This window comes from Drosophila suzukii, chromosome 3, assembly GCF_043229965.1.
Source record: "Drosophila suzukii chromosome 3, CBGP_Dsuzu_IsoJpt1.0, whole genome shotgun sequence".
Taxonomy (NCBI): Eukaryota; Metazoa; Arthropoda; class Insecta; order Diptera; family Drosophilidae; genus Drosophila; species Drosophila suzukii.
The window spans coordinates 68894887-68910843 of record NC_092082.1 but is presented as its reverse complement, the minus strand read 5'-3'; the positions used below and the strand labels follow the sequence as shown (position 1 = coordinate 68910843).

General features: G+C 41.0%; 1 protein-coding gene and 1 non-coding gene across 5 annotated transcripts in view; one reads left to right on the top strand and one right to left on the bottom strand.

The window, feature by feature from the left end:
* bnl (fibroblast growth factor branchless) overlaps positions 1–15957 on the top strand; it is a 45707-nt gene that overhangs the window by 26143 nt on the left and 3607 nt on the right. For all 4 annotated transcript variants that reach the window (XM_036816800.3, XM_036816801.3, XM_036816803.3 and 1 more), the window contains one exon: positions 12724–12827. In XM_036816800.3, coding sequence (XP_036672695.3) covers positions 12724–12827 — 104 coding nt within the window. Of the gene's footprint in view, positions 1–12723; positions 12828–15957 lie in introns of those variants that run through there.
* On the bottom strand, positions 10297–10370 carry TRNAT-AGU (transfer RNA threonine (anticodon AGU)). Its single transcript has one exon. It is a non-coding gene; the product is annotated as a tRNA-Thr (tRNA).

Genomic DNA, 15957 nt, shown 5'->3' with positions numbered 1-15957 from the left:
CATAATATATAATCCTTCAAGCGGATTTTAAAGTGTACCGTTGAGGAATGCCTAATTTAATGAATAAGTCACTTTATAGACTTTTTTTTTCGGTGTGCCTAATGGGTGTAGTGGGTGTGTCATTCTGAATGACATTGTGTGTTGCATAAATCCTGAGGCGAGCAAACTTCATTCGGTGGCTTTAAACTTGACAGCAATTGCAAGGAACTCGATGAAGACATCCCTTAAAAGTTCAATGCCATGGAGATTGGGGATTGGGATTTCGCATGCCTCTCATAAATGGCATGCAAAATGCGCATAATTCGCGGATCGGATTTATGAAGCCACTAACAATGACAGTCGAAAATTCCATTACGCCACTGCAATTTGTCAGCTGGCGAAGTGCAATTAAGGCAAACAAGTCGTCTGAGAATGGCATAAATTAATTTTCGGTAGCTGTGGCTGGCATAAGTATATTGGTTTTAAGTAAGTATCTGTCAGATACGCACGCCACCATGGCGCCGCCGACATTGATCTTGGCACATGTTCGCCTTAATTAGACTCAAAATCGAAAGCCAAGCGCTGAAAGCCAATACCAGAAAAAGTCACCATTAAAATGACAGAATGTCCGCCAGCTAGCCAGTTTCGTTTTCAGGATCCTTAGTTCCCTATCCTCGAGCAGTATCTGCGTTTTCCGTTTCATTGGAATGGGGGATGCTTGGGGGCCAGTAACAACTTGTTTTTCAACACTTTTTAATCAGGCTGACAACACACAGTTAAGGTCAGTCGGCGGATCACATTAATTACAAAAGAGCAGGCACCGAAACACGTAGCGACCATTAAGGAACAGAAGCGGAGCAGATATCGCTGCGATCTGCATTTGCATGCTAATGAAAGCGACACCGGGGAGTCGGCAGTCGAGATTCGAGTCACTCTGTCCAATTAGCTGATTGTGGGACGTGTTTTGGCAAACGGTTTCGCAATCGAATCGAATCGATTCGCATCGACATCGGTTGACAGACAATCCTGCGTAAAATCCCGCGACGAGTTATGCGATCGGTGCATGATATAGGGGGCCAAAGCGGTCATTGGAGCAAGTGCGTCCAGCCATCCATTAGCAGTGGGTCTGTCTGGCAAGTGTATTGCCACATATGATCCCCTGTGTGGGATCCACAAATCGAGGCGGTCTTATCGCCCAGTTCCGCCTCCGCATCCGACAAATGGTAAGCCATAAAATTAATGAGCGATCATAAAAATGCACTCGAGTGGGGACACCATTCAGAATGTCGCACAGTAGCCACACACACTCAACGGCTTATTAAGTGGCGTTCCACTCATCATTTACTCCTTTTTTTTGGCTCCATAATCCCCTCATTATTTACGCACTTCAGTTCGTTGAATCTATGATTTATGCAATGCCATTCATTTGTAGAATTCACACATATATGGTTGCTAACTCAGAGCAAACAAACATTGGAGAGCACAGCAACTGTCTGGAACATGGCCTACAAAAATCCAGCGAAAATTATGGTACAGACATTCATCCAATCCGAGAATTTCAGGTGTTTCATTGGGCAACAAAGTTGCCTCAGTGGAGCAGATGTTAAAGACGAGATATTGAGAAATTGACCAAGCGAAAGGAATGTAGTTGGAGTGAACCGCCTAATTACTTTGAATTATGTGAATTTTTATGAGTTACCTTCATCATAATTTAAAATCTGGCATAGCTTTACAAATATTTTGAGCCCTGCTGCGATTTCCCTAAACGTTACTTCCGCAAACTAATGAATTCGGATAAATAAATATAATTAAAGTAAACCTTCTGCAAGCCAATTGGCAGACTCACAGCAAACTGGCAACATGGCAACCTGGCAAATTTCTCACTCCATCTGGCCAAACATTTAACGAGCCGATTCACACATCATGAAATCAGAGCACGCATAAACTAGCACCAACACCTATTGCCAATTGCACTTGCCACACATTTGGCACAGGAAAGTGGTTAGAAGACGCCTGTTGCCGGGGCCCAGAAGATAAGCAAAGAGATACTAGATACCAGATAGCACACTCGAAGCCCCCAAGCTGACCGCTTTTATTGCCCACTTTAGCCGGAGAGCTCATAAAAATACAGGAAAAGCATCTTCATCATCCGCGATGATGGCTGCGAGCTAAGGATTTACTCAATCGCATCGATCGATCCGGAATGGGGTTATTGACGCATGTTCCGGCCTCCCCACACACGCATACCCATCTGCGAATTTTTTTGGCCAAGATTTTTTCTGTTTTCCTTGCCGCTGGCAAAACAGAAGCACTATGCAAACAGAACTACTTGAATTGCGATTATTTTTTGGTTTCTGCCAATCGGCTGCTTTTCCGACTGATTAATGCCTGTCCGTGCGATGCAGTGTGCGATTTTTTATGGGGTGCAACAATCATTTTCCAACGAAAATATTAATAGAAATCAAAACAAGGCTGTGGGGAGGAGAGTTCGTGTGGGTTCCAACGATCCAACCATAGCTCCAGCCAATTATTTTGTTTCGCAGACCAAGTCAATAAACAGTTGCCGAAATGGCCAAGCATAATAAGCAAATCTCCTTTGCAAGAGAAAGAAGAAAGTCCGTCGAGGTTCGAGAATTGGGAGGTGGTCAAATTTAATGCCAATGCATAAATTCGCCAAAAGGTGTCGAGCGTGGCAATTTGCATAAATCACAATTACATTGTCAGTCGATAAACGATCGTGGATCGAGGGGTACAAGTTGTTGAGTGGCCAGTTGAGTTGAGTTCCACCTGAAGTCTGGTAATCTGCATCTACAAGTGGCAACAAGAGAGTATGACAAATGTTGTTAAGCGATTTTTATGTACAAAAGACTGGCTGTCGATGGTAGTCGCGTGCTCTGGATATCCACAATGCAGGTGGTCCGCTGACAATGCAATTTGCCATATAATGTAGGCGATAATTGGATCCATTCGATCATCTGGAGCATAACACAGCACTCAGCCAACCGTTTAGGCACACACTTCATATACTATATATTCAAGTGTAATCCAATTTCATGGCGCATTTTGAGGTCGATTAATGCAAACACACTTTGGACCAAATTGAGTCAAAGGCAGAACCGAAAATAGAGCCCCCAGGAGTATCCAAATATCTTTAATAGTCTAGCACATCGTAAAAATTTTTAGGCAAAGGCAGATGGCAGCGCTGAAAGCTAAAGTTTCTTAGTTTTTCGGATCGAATTGAATCGAATCGGATCGGATCGGATGGTATTGAATAATGCATGGCGGCGACAATAAAGCGAAACATGCTATCCCAGTATCTCAAAGATATCTTAGCCCATCTAATTTTGTGTTTGTAGTCTGTTGTTTATAATGGCTCTGAGTTTTTGTTGAATAACAATTTAGTCAACAATTTTGATGCTGATTTCTGCTTTGGAACTAGAGTGTCGCTTTCACTCTCTCTTGGGGGAGAAGTCTTCGGGCTACGAAATATTTATATACTTCTTTATTGGCTGGGCGCGCTTTTATTGTCTTGTCATCAAGCACTGACAGATTTCTTATGGCTCTATTATATTTTGGAATTTTTATTGCCTGTTTTCCATGTCCATTGAGCAAGATTCTGTATCCAATAATATCTCTATGATTATCTAATTAATGAGCATTTAAACGGGCATTACTTGGCAGAGGACTTAAATTCCCAGAATATTCTTCAGACATTTCTCATGAAGACTGACGTGACCAATAAAACTTAACTGCGGACTGGTCAATAATTTTGAGTTTTCCAAGTAACTTGATAGTTGCATACGGGCTATGTTAGGCTATGTTATGTTATGTTGGCCCGTAACTCAATATTCCGAAGGAGTTCTGGTGAATTCCGATGGCAACCTTGATCGGCTGATATATCGGTCTGGTCTATAACTTATGCCATCCCTCGATGAGGTAATATTTTCCGTTGTTTGCCTTTAAATTTAACTGCTCACAAGGCGTCTGGCGTCAGGTTTGTTTATCACATTTTGCCACCTACTTGCAGTCTTGTATCTTGCAGATACACAGATACAATTATACACTTGTACATTTAGACACAGGCACGTCAGGGTGTGAAGTGCGAATTACCGAGCGGCAACAACAATTTGCATTTGCGTTCAATGAGCCACTGACCTAAGTCAATATATTTTGCATTGTGCCTGGCAAACAAACGTAGTATTAAGTGTATCTGTATCCGTGCGCCCTGTATCTGTATCTGTATCTGCTCACTTGTTCACTGGCGGCCCACTCAGCTATCCCCGATAATTATGACGTTTTCCGATGGGGTTTTCAGCCCGACTCTGACTCACCGATATTGCCATACTCTCTAATGGAAAAATATTGAACGAAAATAAATGTAATATCCAGAAAAATGCACTTCAAAATTGCAAAAAATGAATGGTTCACATTTTTTTGAGTAATTTATTTTATTAACGTGATCTCAAAGATTAAGGATTTATTTGTTTACGTAGTATTAAAAAATCAGTGAGATGTTTATTTTAATATTTATATATTTAAACAAAATGGGCATCATGTTATAAATAAATACGTATCAGTTTAATTGTATATATATGTGCTCATTTTGATTTGTCGAAATAAACCATTAAGATTTTTTCTTTAAGTTGGTAAAAAAAGGCTCAATTTTTAATCATTTATGTATGCCCAACATACCCTTGATCCTAATGGGTATTTAAAAAAACCGAAACGAATCGCAACACATTTCACGTTGGCAGCCAAAGTCGATGTTAGCAGGCGATAAGCAAAGCGACTGTGTCGCATGCGGCTTCAATTGCATTTTATGCGGCTCAGACTCGATTTTGTCGTTGTTTTCACTTGCAGATACTTTTTTGTCGCTGCTAATTTATTTGCAACATTTGCTGTTTACTGTGAATTAATTGCGGACGCAACTAAGCGCGCTCTGTACTATTTACGCCCCGCACAAACACAGCTGCAGATGCATTTACATTGGGGCATATGTATCTGATAGATACGGAATTACACTTTGCGATATAAATACGCACACATTAGCACGTGCTATCTGGATCAGTTGCAAATGTGTCCGGAGTTCAGCATTTGAGGAGGCCTTAGCTATTTAGCCATTAGCCAACCGCATTCCTCGCTCCCTTTTGGGACTCCTCCTCATCCATGGCAATTTGCCTCAAATCGAGCATTGGATCAACTAATTGAAATGTTATTCCTCATGTCAAATGTCTCTGAGGGCTGGTGACAGCTAAAAATACACAAAGTCTGCTCCCAGGCCCATTTTTAGTCCCCACATTCCCACTTCCAATTTCCAATCCTCCCAAGTTGACAGGCGACAGTTCGGCTGCGGGACCCTGCCGCATTCGCCATGCTCCAGTTTAGAGATTTCCGATTTGGCTGGTCTGACTCTATAGATTTTGGGGAACTGCATAATATGTGTGTCAGCGAGACGGGAACCAACGAATCGTTTGCCATGTCAAATGTCGTCGAAGGGGGAAAACTCTTTGAACTTTGACTGCGGCTTAATTTATCTGGTCACGGCTGGGTTAGAAACTTCATTGCTTGGGGACCTAATGGCAGATACACTACAAAGTATCCAGATAGACATAGTTTTTTATGTTTAGGAAATGGCAGAAGAGATGGAATATTTGGTTATCATAAATAAAGATAACAAATTTTAAAATATTATATCCAATCGTTGGAATATAGAAAAGTTCACATTATCTTCACATATCATATAATTTTTAGCGTGTCTAGGAATAATTTGTATCTTCCAATTCCCAACGTTCGATGGACCATCATCTCCGAGACCATAAAATGCGAAAACCTCAAACCGTTGACACGACCAGATCATCAGCCCGCATCTGTCGCCTCGGCGGCAGTGAATAATTTTAAAAGCCGCCAGTCTGCACATGCTAAAAATGTTTTATGGACTTCTGTTTTTTTGTGCCTGTGGCCCGCAAAAAATGCCGTCTAACCAGACACTGGAACTCTGACAACCCGGGCAACTTGGCCAGCCAAGTTAACCCAACGGTTAACAATTTGACAACCACGGCTTTGACAGGCAACGCCAGCTAAATAATATATATGCGACTTATAACAGTTTAAGTTTGATTTTCCTTGCCCCGCATGTCTGTCGAATAATTAAGAGTTTCCATTTGTTGGATTGCATAAATCAGCAAAGCGTATCTTACAAAATTTATGTTTTTCCCCACACCTCGTCGCGGCTAATTGATTCCTGATAGTCTGTTGTGGCACCAAGCAGATAGCCAAAATGGGTTAGGATCATTCTGGGAATTCGAATGATTGATTCTGTGTGCAAAAGGGTAGTAAATTTACAGAATTTACGCCTCTAGCGATAGGCAAATATGAATATGCGAGTTTCTCGCACAATGAGGCTGGCTTGTTCCTTCTTTTTTTTTTGCCCACAGATGAGGGCGGATCGGGGGCGGGGACACGCCCACCCGCCTGATAATGGCATAATGCTTATCTCTCGGCCACGGCGACAATGTTGACAACCCACTCGCACTCTCTCTTTTTTTCGCCGGCTGACACAGAATCGCAATCGAGCGGAACGGGCTTTAGTAGGCTGCTCGGGTCTAAAATTTATGATCGACTTAATGCCAAAGGCAAATATTTGGCACAGAGGTCAGAGATCTAAGGCAGAGCAGATAGTTGCCAGTTGGCTGTTGGCTCCCCAAGTGTGACCATGAAATTGGGGGAAGTGTGCCCAAAGGTGCAAAGTAACCAACAAACTGTAGTTTAACTGGAAGATTAAAGGGGAACCATTAGAATTACTTCAGAGGTGGATTGAAAGTTCCTGGGTAGGTTTATTAAACATTGATAGCAATCAGATAACTTATTTGAAGAGTTAATTAAAATCTTAACAAATATTTTTGTAGGATAGTATTACCTTTCCATTTTGATGGTAAATTGTACAGATGGTAAGCAGGGTAGAAGATATCTACATTAAATGTAACAATGATATTGCCATATGATGAAGATCACAATTGTCAATATGAAGATTACTTAATAATCCAATAAAATTTCCCAAGCTTTGATAATTCTCTTTTACCAACCTTCCCAGGGCTTTTAACCGCCTCGTGCCACTCGATCGATGATCGGTGATCAATGGGGACTCTAATGGCCAGTCAACCAAATGACTCAACACCTGCCAAAGAGCAGGTACCTCCTCCAACTCCCAGTCCCAGGTTCAGACTAGATTCCTGGCCTAAAAAGCGAGGATCTGGAGGGGATTGGGGAGGAGCTGGAGCGGCAGGAGGCGGCGGAAGAGGCAGACAGCGCTGTCGCAGACGCAGCCACAGACGACGCCACTTGTCTTGTCGTGTCTCAAATTAATTAAAGACTCATCTACATATTTCATTTCCACTCCAACTGGTTGTTTAGTGGACAAGAAAAAGCCGCGGCCACAACATCCACATCCACATCCACCTCAGAAAATGCGGAAAAACAAAACCTGGAATGGGAACTGGGGTCCGGAGAACGGGGATCTCTGCGGGCGCCTCCGAAATTGGCCTGTCACTGATCACGCACTAAAAGTCGGAAAGGGGGCGTGGTCCAGCTAGTTTTATTTATTTTTTGGGAGGCCTTTTTCATGCAAAACAATTTTACAGTTTTTTAACATCTTGCTCAAGTTATTTTTCAGACATCACAGGCACACTTTACATATGTTTGTTTTTACATTTTACAACTTTTTTGTTTCCTTTACATTTCGAACATCATTTGGTTCGTTTGTTTTCCCAGCTTGTATTAATTTGTAAGAACTCACGTTTGGGGTTATTCAAATGTCGTAAACTTTCACTGGAAAACTTTTACCTAATCGGCTCTAATTTCGGGGCTCTCCTTTGGTGGCCCACTTGATGAGACAATGCTTTTCCATGGGGAACTTTACACGTTATTCGTCTAATTTAATCAAATTAAGGCATTGTCAATAGCCGCATTCATTTTTCATTAATGAATTGGATCCATATAGAAGATGGAAGATGAAAGCCCTTCGATATGAATTCTCTCCACTAAAAACGGTAGCGTTGATAAATCTAATTTATCCCAGGGAGAAAGCCAGAATCCCCACACGTGTTCCATGCTTAGAAAAGAAATTCCAACCCAAAGTGGTCGTGTCAAATCCCATCAGCTTGAATAGATCTCATCCCGGAGATACTGCACAGTTTCCATTATGATTTGCCAATATCCGGAGATATTGCAATATTTCCCATCGTGATTTGCCATATGCAGGAAAATGGATTTTAGTGGGCGTTGCGTTTTTGGGTAAACAACCCCTACTTCTCCGGGAAAAAGAACTCCTGTCAACGCGATTGTAATTTATTCTTTTGCGCATTTGCTATTATCGGAAATTGGCCAATAAGGTTTTCGGTTGCAGGATATCCTTTCCCACCCGAAAAAAAAATGCATTTCAATTGCCCAAATAAGAGACACACAAAAGGGGAGAGAGGGTGCGAGGTTTAGCCAACTGTGAATTGAATTTGGCACTCGGGCGATTGTTTGTGGATGGGTGCTAATTTGAGATGCGAATACCGGAATAGATACGGACTGCAATTTCTCCAGTCGAGCATGAAATGCCGCAGATTTAGGGTGAGAAACGGGCCTTCTGCTTTCCCATCGCGCGCATAAGTAGCTGGATTTTTTCCATCAAAAAAGCAATCACCTGCAAATGCTAAATAGATCGGCTTATCGTACCGCCCACGGTTTGATTTATCGCCGTTTATCTGGCCAAGAAGTGCAGGCAGCAGGCAGCAGGCGGCACATACTCATGGCAAAGATTTATTGCCCGGCCAAACGACAACTCAATAAAGTGCCACTAATTGGGCTTTAATAGACAGCGACTGTTAACTCTTCATTGTCATTTGGAACTGGGGAAATAGCTACACATTATGTAGGAAATCGAGTGGAGCCTCGATTGATTGATATGCTCGCCTCCAATTCAAATCAAATTGTCAAAATATGCTGCCCACGATCGTAAATTAGAAGAGCCACAAAAGACGACAAAAGACGGCGACGCACAGTAGTGGAATCTGAATGGGGGATGGGGTCCAAACAAAGCGGATAATGCCTTGGGTAGAGATATATTCCCAGAGATATTTTTTACGGCCATTGATGGCCGGCATACAATATTATGTTAAATACCCACAAAAGTGATCGTAAATTTTCATAAAATGTCACGCCAAAACGTCACACTTTTTTGTAAGCATAATTAAAAATATAATAAAAGGCAATTCCATACATTTATGCATGGATTTCTTTAAAATATCTGACTATATCATTTTTTTGTTGTCAACTTCAAGTTTTATTGAGGGCCTGCACATAAATTTCGACATTACCTATACTGTCGTCTGCTTGAAAATTAAGGCCTCATTTGCATACCTCGAGCGCCTGCCCCTTAAGCGGTTATCAAAAAATCCCAGCGATCCATCGATGGCAAGGAAAAGAACCAATCCCAACATAACTCAAACCAGCACCTTCCGAAACTCCGTTTTGACAGGCATATTTTTTGACATTTTAATTATTGTCAGAGCGTGACATCCATTGGAGTCGATTTTATTATTGTGGTTTTCGGGGACCTCTCTCCCCAAAACTCTCGACGCCCGACTGCGTGCTTAATATGTGGGTAATTTAAAGCAGCTCAGAAGCGTGCCAGGAATTTGGATACATTAACTTTTGGAGTTCGAACTTTGGGTTTCCCATTTTTGGTTCAATGAACTGCACTGGACGCCTGATTGAACTTCCACACGCCTGCTGATCGATCAATAAAAGATCATTTGATTATCAATATGCACTTATTTCACACCTCAAGCCAATTCGTATTGTTATTGTTGCGCCTGCAATAACCACATAATAATGAGCTAAGCAAATCAATAAGATTTCTATGACTATTACTGGCGAAAAATGGATATGATGGGTGAAGGCGTAAATGTGCTATTTTCTTTGAGGTAATTGTTTGAGTGGAAATACAATGTATTATATTTAAACAATATTATAGCACTTACGTTAATGATATTTATATGTTTACATTATAATGAAGGAAAGCTACATTTAAACTAGAAAATCGAAACTGATAAGCCAATCAATCGATAAAAGTAATAATATTAAAAAACCGCACTTCATTTTAAATTTAAGAAGTCTAATAATCTGCGAAACTAAAATGGAAAAATATAAATTTTTAAAAATTAAGAATTTTAATGAAATAAAGGTTTTTACAATGTACAATTATTCAGAAAACATTCAAAAACGTTTTGGTATACATAAAAAAAAGAAAAAAGTAAATGCTTGCGTAAGCATAGGCCCCGGCGAGATTCGAACTCACGATCTCCTGTTTACTAGACAGGCGCTTTAACCAACTAAGCCACGGCGCCACATGTCGTATGTGCGGCCAGAGTTCAGCCACAAGCAGAGCGAGCGACCATCCCTCTCGCGCTCTCACCGTTTGTTGTTCTTCTCTCCGAGCTAAATTTAGCACACTGTGGAAAAGAGATAGGTATACTTATATATGGACAGAGAAAACTTTCCCACAAGAACAAACAAATATAAATTATTCTTTTTAACAATTTAATACGCTAAAAGTTGTTGCTGTCCGAACGCACACATGCAAACGCATACATATTAACGCAGAGATAAAAAAAAAGAAAAATTACTTTTGTTAACTCGAGCAAAACAAATCGTTTTTTAAATGAGCCTTGGAGAAAAAAAGTCACACCACGACAAACACGACGCAAGTGAAATGCAACACCACATGGCATTCGAAGTGAAAGGCTGTCACTGGGTCTCCAGTCCCCTCCCCCACTTTAACCCCACCCACTGCCCCTTCGGACGACCTCTTCGATTTTAACAAATGAACTGACGCGCTTAGCATGTCATTTGCTTAGTTTGTATATTTTTTAGGACCGACAGAGAGTTGGAAAAGCGGAAAATCCACTAAAATATACTTAGAGGCAATTACGAAAGTCTCCAGAAAAATGGAACCATTACTTATGCACTGTCAAAATATATTCAAGGGTCTTGGGATTATAATGGATCCATAACAGGAATGGTGTTCTTAGTAAAGTCATAATATTATTATATTAAGTTATATTAAATTACATTATATTATGTTATATTATATTTTATTATATTATATTATATTATATTATATTATATTATATTATATTATATTATATTATATTACATTATATTACATTATATTACATTATATTATATTATATTATATTATATTATATTATATTATATTATATTATATTATATGAAATAATGTTATATTTTATTGTATTGTATTATATTATATTACATTACCATAATACATTTAATAGTGATAAAGTAAAAGTATTGAAATGCCATACAATTTTTATGCACTGTTAAATTATTTGTGGGAAATTTCTGTGGGAGGGAAAAAGTAAATCTATTGGGAAACCGGGAATGGAACCGGGAAAGGGAAGGTATCGGGTAAGCAATGCCATTACAGCCTCTTTCTTTTTTTGTGTTTCAATTACACTATTTATGCGTTTTTCCTTTTCGCTGAAACTTTACAATTTCCGTATTTGAAAGGGGGATGGGCGATTGATGATGCCCTGTAAATAAAAACGCATGCCTACCAAATAGTTCGGCCGTTTATAGCCGAAGTTGCAACCGAAGTTGCAGTTGCAATAAAAGTTGCATATACGGGATAAGCATGTGGGCCATAAATTGCCCACCTATTGACGGCAATATTTTATGATATTTTTGGGCGTACGTTTTTACATCTGCCGGCATAGTTTCAGGGAGATGAGATAATTATTCAAGTATTGGCTGGGCATTAAATCACCAGCATACCGGCATTTCCATATGCCTCTTTTTTAGTGTCAAGGATTTCAGCTGCCATTAAAGGGTACGTAAATAATGGATAGTTAAGGATTTAATTACTTGTTCATTCCATATCGTCGGGGAATCATCTTGCCCCCACTCAAGTGGCCACTCCATAATCTCTAATAATAATTTTTATTAGGAACAGGCATTTCCTTGCCGCAGCAGCTGGCTAAGATTTCAATTTCCAATTGCTCCCGTAACAAGCTGCGTATTTATAAATTGATGTTTATTATGCACAAAGTGCATAAAGTTCATTGAACGAGTGCGTAGCCGTTGCCTCAAAGTGCTGACACACTTTGGCCAGGCAACTGCCAACTGACAAAGCGGCTGGCAGCGGTATCTTATAGGTATTTTCATATCCAATCCCCTCCTCCGGATTCCGGATTCCCGACCACACAAGTGGTTTGACCTTAAACGATGCTGAACTTGAATTTGGTGTGGCTGCGCGTCTTTTATGTTCATTTCTCAAGTGCAAGGCGGCAATTTCAATTAACCCGCCGCGGTACTCGCCATAAATAATATCCCCCATAATCTCACTTAAGGCATCTTCGATTCGGAACAGTTGACAAATTTGCCCGGCAATGGAATCTATGATTTAGTGGGTTACCAGCTGGATATGCTTGCTTTATTATATTTTTCTGTATATATATTTATTGCTTAACCCATGGCCAACTCACTCTTCTGGGCTGACGGCTCTCCAGGTGTCGGATATGTAATTAACCACTTTCTGGTCGGGCCTTTTGGGTTCTCGCCGGTTTCTTGACATCCTGACACCTGGGCCCAGATTGTGGGTCAGACCATAATCAGGTCTGCTCCTCTGGCACTCGTGATTGATAATTAATTAATGTGCTTTCTCCGTTTCATTTGCAGCGATCCTCCAGCGCTCCACGGTGGATGTGGGACGCATCAAGCTGCAGAGTGTGGCCACCTGCCTGTATCTGTGCATGGACGCGTGTGGTGTTCCCTACGGCTCGGTAAGTAAGCTTTACATGATACAGATTATTAAAATATTAAATATATAATAAAGAAATCATAAATAGATCAAAATATACAAGCATAGGTCATCAAAACCAAACATTTTTCATAAGGATAGAATTTCTAGATCTCCATTATCATCAAGGTACCATTACTGTTTTGTTTGCTAAATTGGAAATCCCTAGAAAATTCTTAAAAATTGATATAGCCAGGAATTCAACAACTTTCGATCTTTAAACAGAATACAAAAATGTTACAATGCTTATCCAAATAGTGAAGATATATTACAAAATTAGTCATCCTTATTTTTCGTATTCCCTGAACCGCGAAATCGATTTCGTATAACAATTTGCCGCTCTCAGATAACTAAATTTGGTATATGGAGCGGTTCATATCTAGTCCATTGTTGGCACCCCTCTAACGAAAACAAAAACAAACAAAGGCCTGTTAAAAGATTGAGGTAAACCGAAAAAACCCAAAAAGGGATCCTCAAATAAATGAAAGAGCGGCCGAAGGGCTCGGGCAATAAATAAAAAATTAATTGTGAACAAAAACAAAGCAACACGATCAGCAGCAACAAAGCGAGTCCTTTACAGAGTCGAGTCCCTTTTGCCCCGGAATGTGTCCTTATGCCATCAAGTGGCAACTGATGTTGGGTGGGTTCGGTTATGGGATGGGATATCCTTGGGTTCCGTAACCTTCCCCTTCCTCCTGGATTTTAGGCGACACTTTATCCCGCTGCGTTTTGAGATCCGAGATCGTAGGATGCCTTTTTTGGGCTGGCGCCATGTGACCACTTCGGCTGCGCTTCACTGGTCCGTTGGACATTAGGTTTTCAGTTTTTTTTCTTGTTTTAATTTATTTCATTTCATTTCTTTCCGCCGTCGCAGGCACTTTGACCTTTCCGCATCCAAAATAGCAGCGAGTGTGCCAATTCTGTCAGCCGAGGCGTGCCCGCGTCCACATTGGCTTTTTGTATCTCGCGGATGCGAAGATACAGAGATACTTGCTGATTGATACGCTTCACCAGCGGCCACTTTGTAGGCGGCCCTTTGAAGGCGCCGCATGCCTATAACATAGCCAAGATATCTCTAAGTCTATAAGTTGGTCAAGTGGGCGGTTATATTGGGCCGTCTTCGCCTTGTTTATTTTGGCGACCAAGGCGTCCGCTGCTCACAGCACGAGATCTGTGGAAAATGGCTGCGTTCTAAACTTACCCGCTAGTTATGGTCCCTGATTTACTGGCACTTTTAATACTTTCCGTCGGTGCTATTCATAGCACCGTTTACCTTGTGACTGATTTTCTGACATTTCACCATAATATTTCATATACATTCTGTGTTGCCTTGTGACCAACGAGGCAGGTGACTTCGGGCTCTGGCTAATTGAGCAGGGGTACCAAAAGCAAAACCCCAAAATGCTTGCCAATTCATAAATTCACAGGCCCAAAACCCCAAAAATACCTCGTGTTGAGTCAGCGTCTCGACCAATTAAAATGTCGTAGCCATAAATGTTCATATTACGGTTTTGCTTATTAATTTGCATAATTTGTTCCCCGGCGAGGAATGGACCGCCCGCAGAGTCCATGAACTTGGGATTGCCTTTGCGTTTTGGTTTGGGTTTGGTCAATTAATGCCTAGCGGTTCGAAAATGGATATGTTGCATCATTATCATGGTTATTGTCCTGTTCAGGGGCGATAAGTGGCGGGCGGAACGCGTCACGCAGGTTTTGGATGCAGTTTGTGTGCCTAAGTGGTTCCGTTTCTAGGTGATCCCCGTAATCTGGCCAACAGGTTGGTCGACCCTTTCTCCGCTCGCCTCGCCTGGCGCCACTCGATAAGCTCCGATAGAGGGACCACGCAGAGCTAATGGTTCTGGGTAACTCACGACCCCTCTTTTCCCAATGTGTGTTCTCCCTTATCCAAGTACAACTTCATTTCCCTTTGGTGTCTGCCAATTTTCACTTGCAAGCCATTAAAGACTAAAAATAGAGGAAAATGCCTGGAAATGCTCGGCTATCATAAAAGAGTTCTTAGAGAGGGGGGCTGCAAGTCACATTGTTGTCACATATGTATGACTCGACCCCAAATGGCGTCAACATACTCCTGGCCTGGCCCTCACCCATTTGATGGCTCATTGCTGTTTGCCTTTCGCCTGATTAATTTCTAAATTTAAGCGGCGACATTTTCCCGGGTAAACAATCAGGCAGGGAATTGCCTTTGCCTGGCTGGCTGGCGATTTATTTACGAAACAATTTTAATTGCCTGACAAGCGAATTAATTCAGTGTTTGTTAATTGAATTTGATCTGCAGATGTCTGCCAGTCGGCGCAACAAGAAAAAAGGCCGGCAAGGTGGGGCCAATGAAAATCCTTTCCTCGATTTACATTTTTTACCTAGCATAGCCTAGCCCACAATTTCTCATTCTCAGCCGGGTAATTCTGTTTGGTCCTTTTGTTCGGCTGTCATGAGGTGTTCATAAAGAAGAAATGTTTATGGTTAGTATGTCGCCCGAGGTCGGGGGCCTCCTATCGATGATGGCCAACACCGATAGGAGCACATCCTGTGATAATGAGCGCATTTATCCATCTGATTTCTGTGCTGATAGACAAAAGAAAGAGACGCCGCCCCTGGATGGCAGATTCAAAGAAGTTTTGTTTCCTTGGGAAGGGGTGTTCATTATGGGAATGCGTTTCTGAAGAAGTTGGTTACTGCAAGAACCCTTTGAAGTGGTCAAGAGGTTTTTTTTCAAAATATACTAAAAGGTTTTGTAAACTAACTGAACATGGCTACCGGTAGAAAACCTTATAGGGGCTTGTACTTTTGCATCTAATTGTATTTCTTGATGTATTCAAATGCTCTTTTTTTATACCAAGGTCGGATTTCTCAATGTCCTGTTAAATATTGTCATTAAATTAAACTGTATATTAAAAATAAGTGCTAAATCTGACTTAAAACTATTAAATAGAGACAATGTACTGGTTAAATTTGTCGGTCGAACAGGTTTGTCAGTTCGAATTTAACAATACATCTTCTGATAACCGACTCTGTAAAGATTTGTCGTTCTAAAAGTTAACAACGCATTGAGAAAACGTATTTAACCTGCCGAACAATTTAAGTTCGTGGTAACT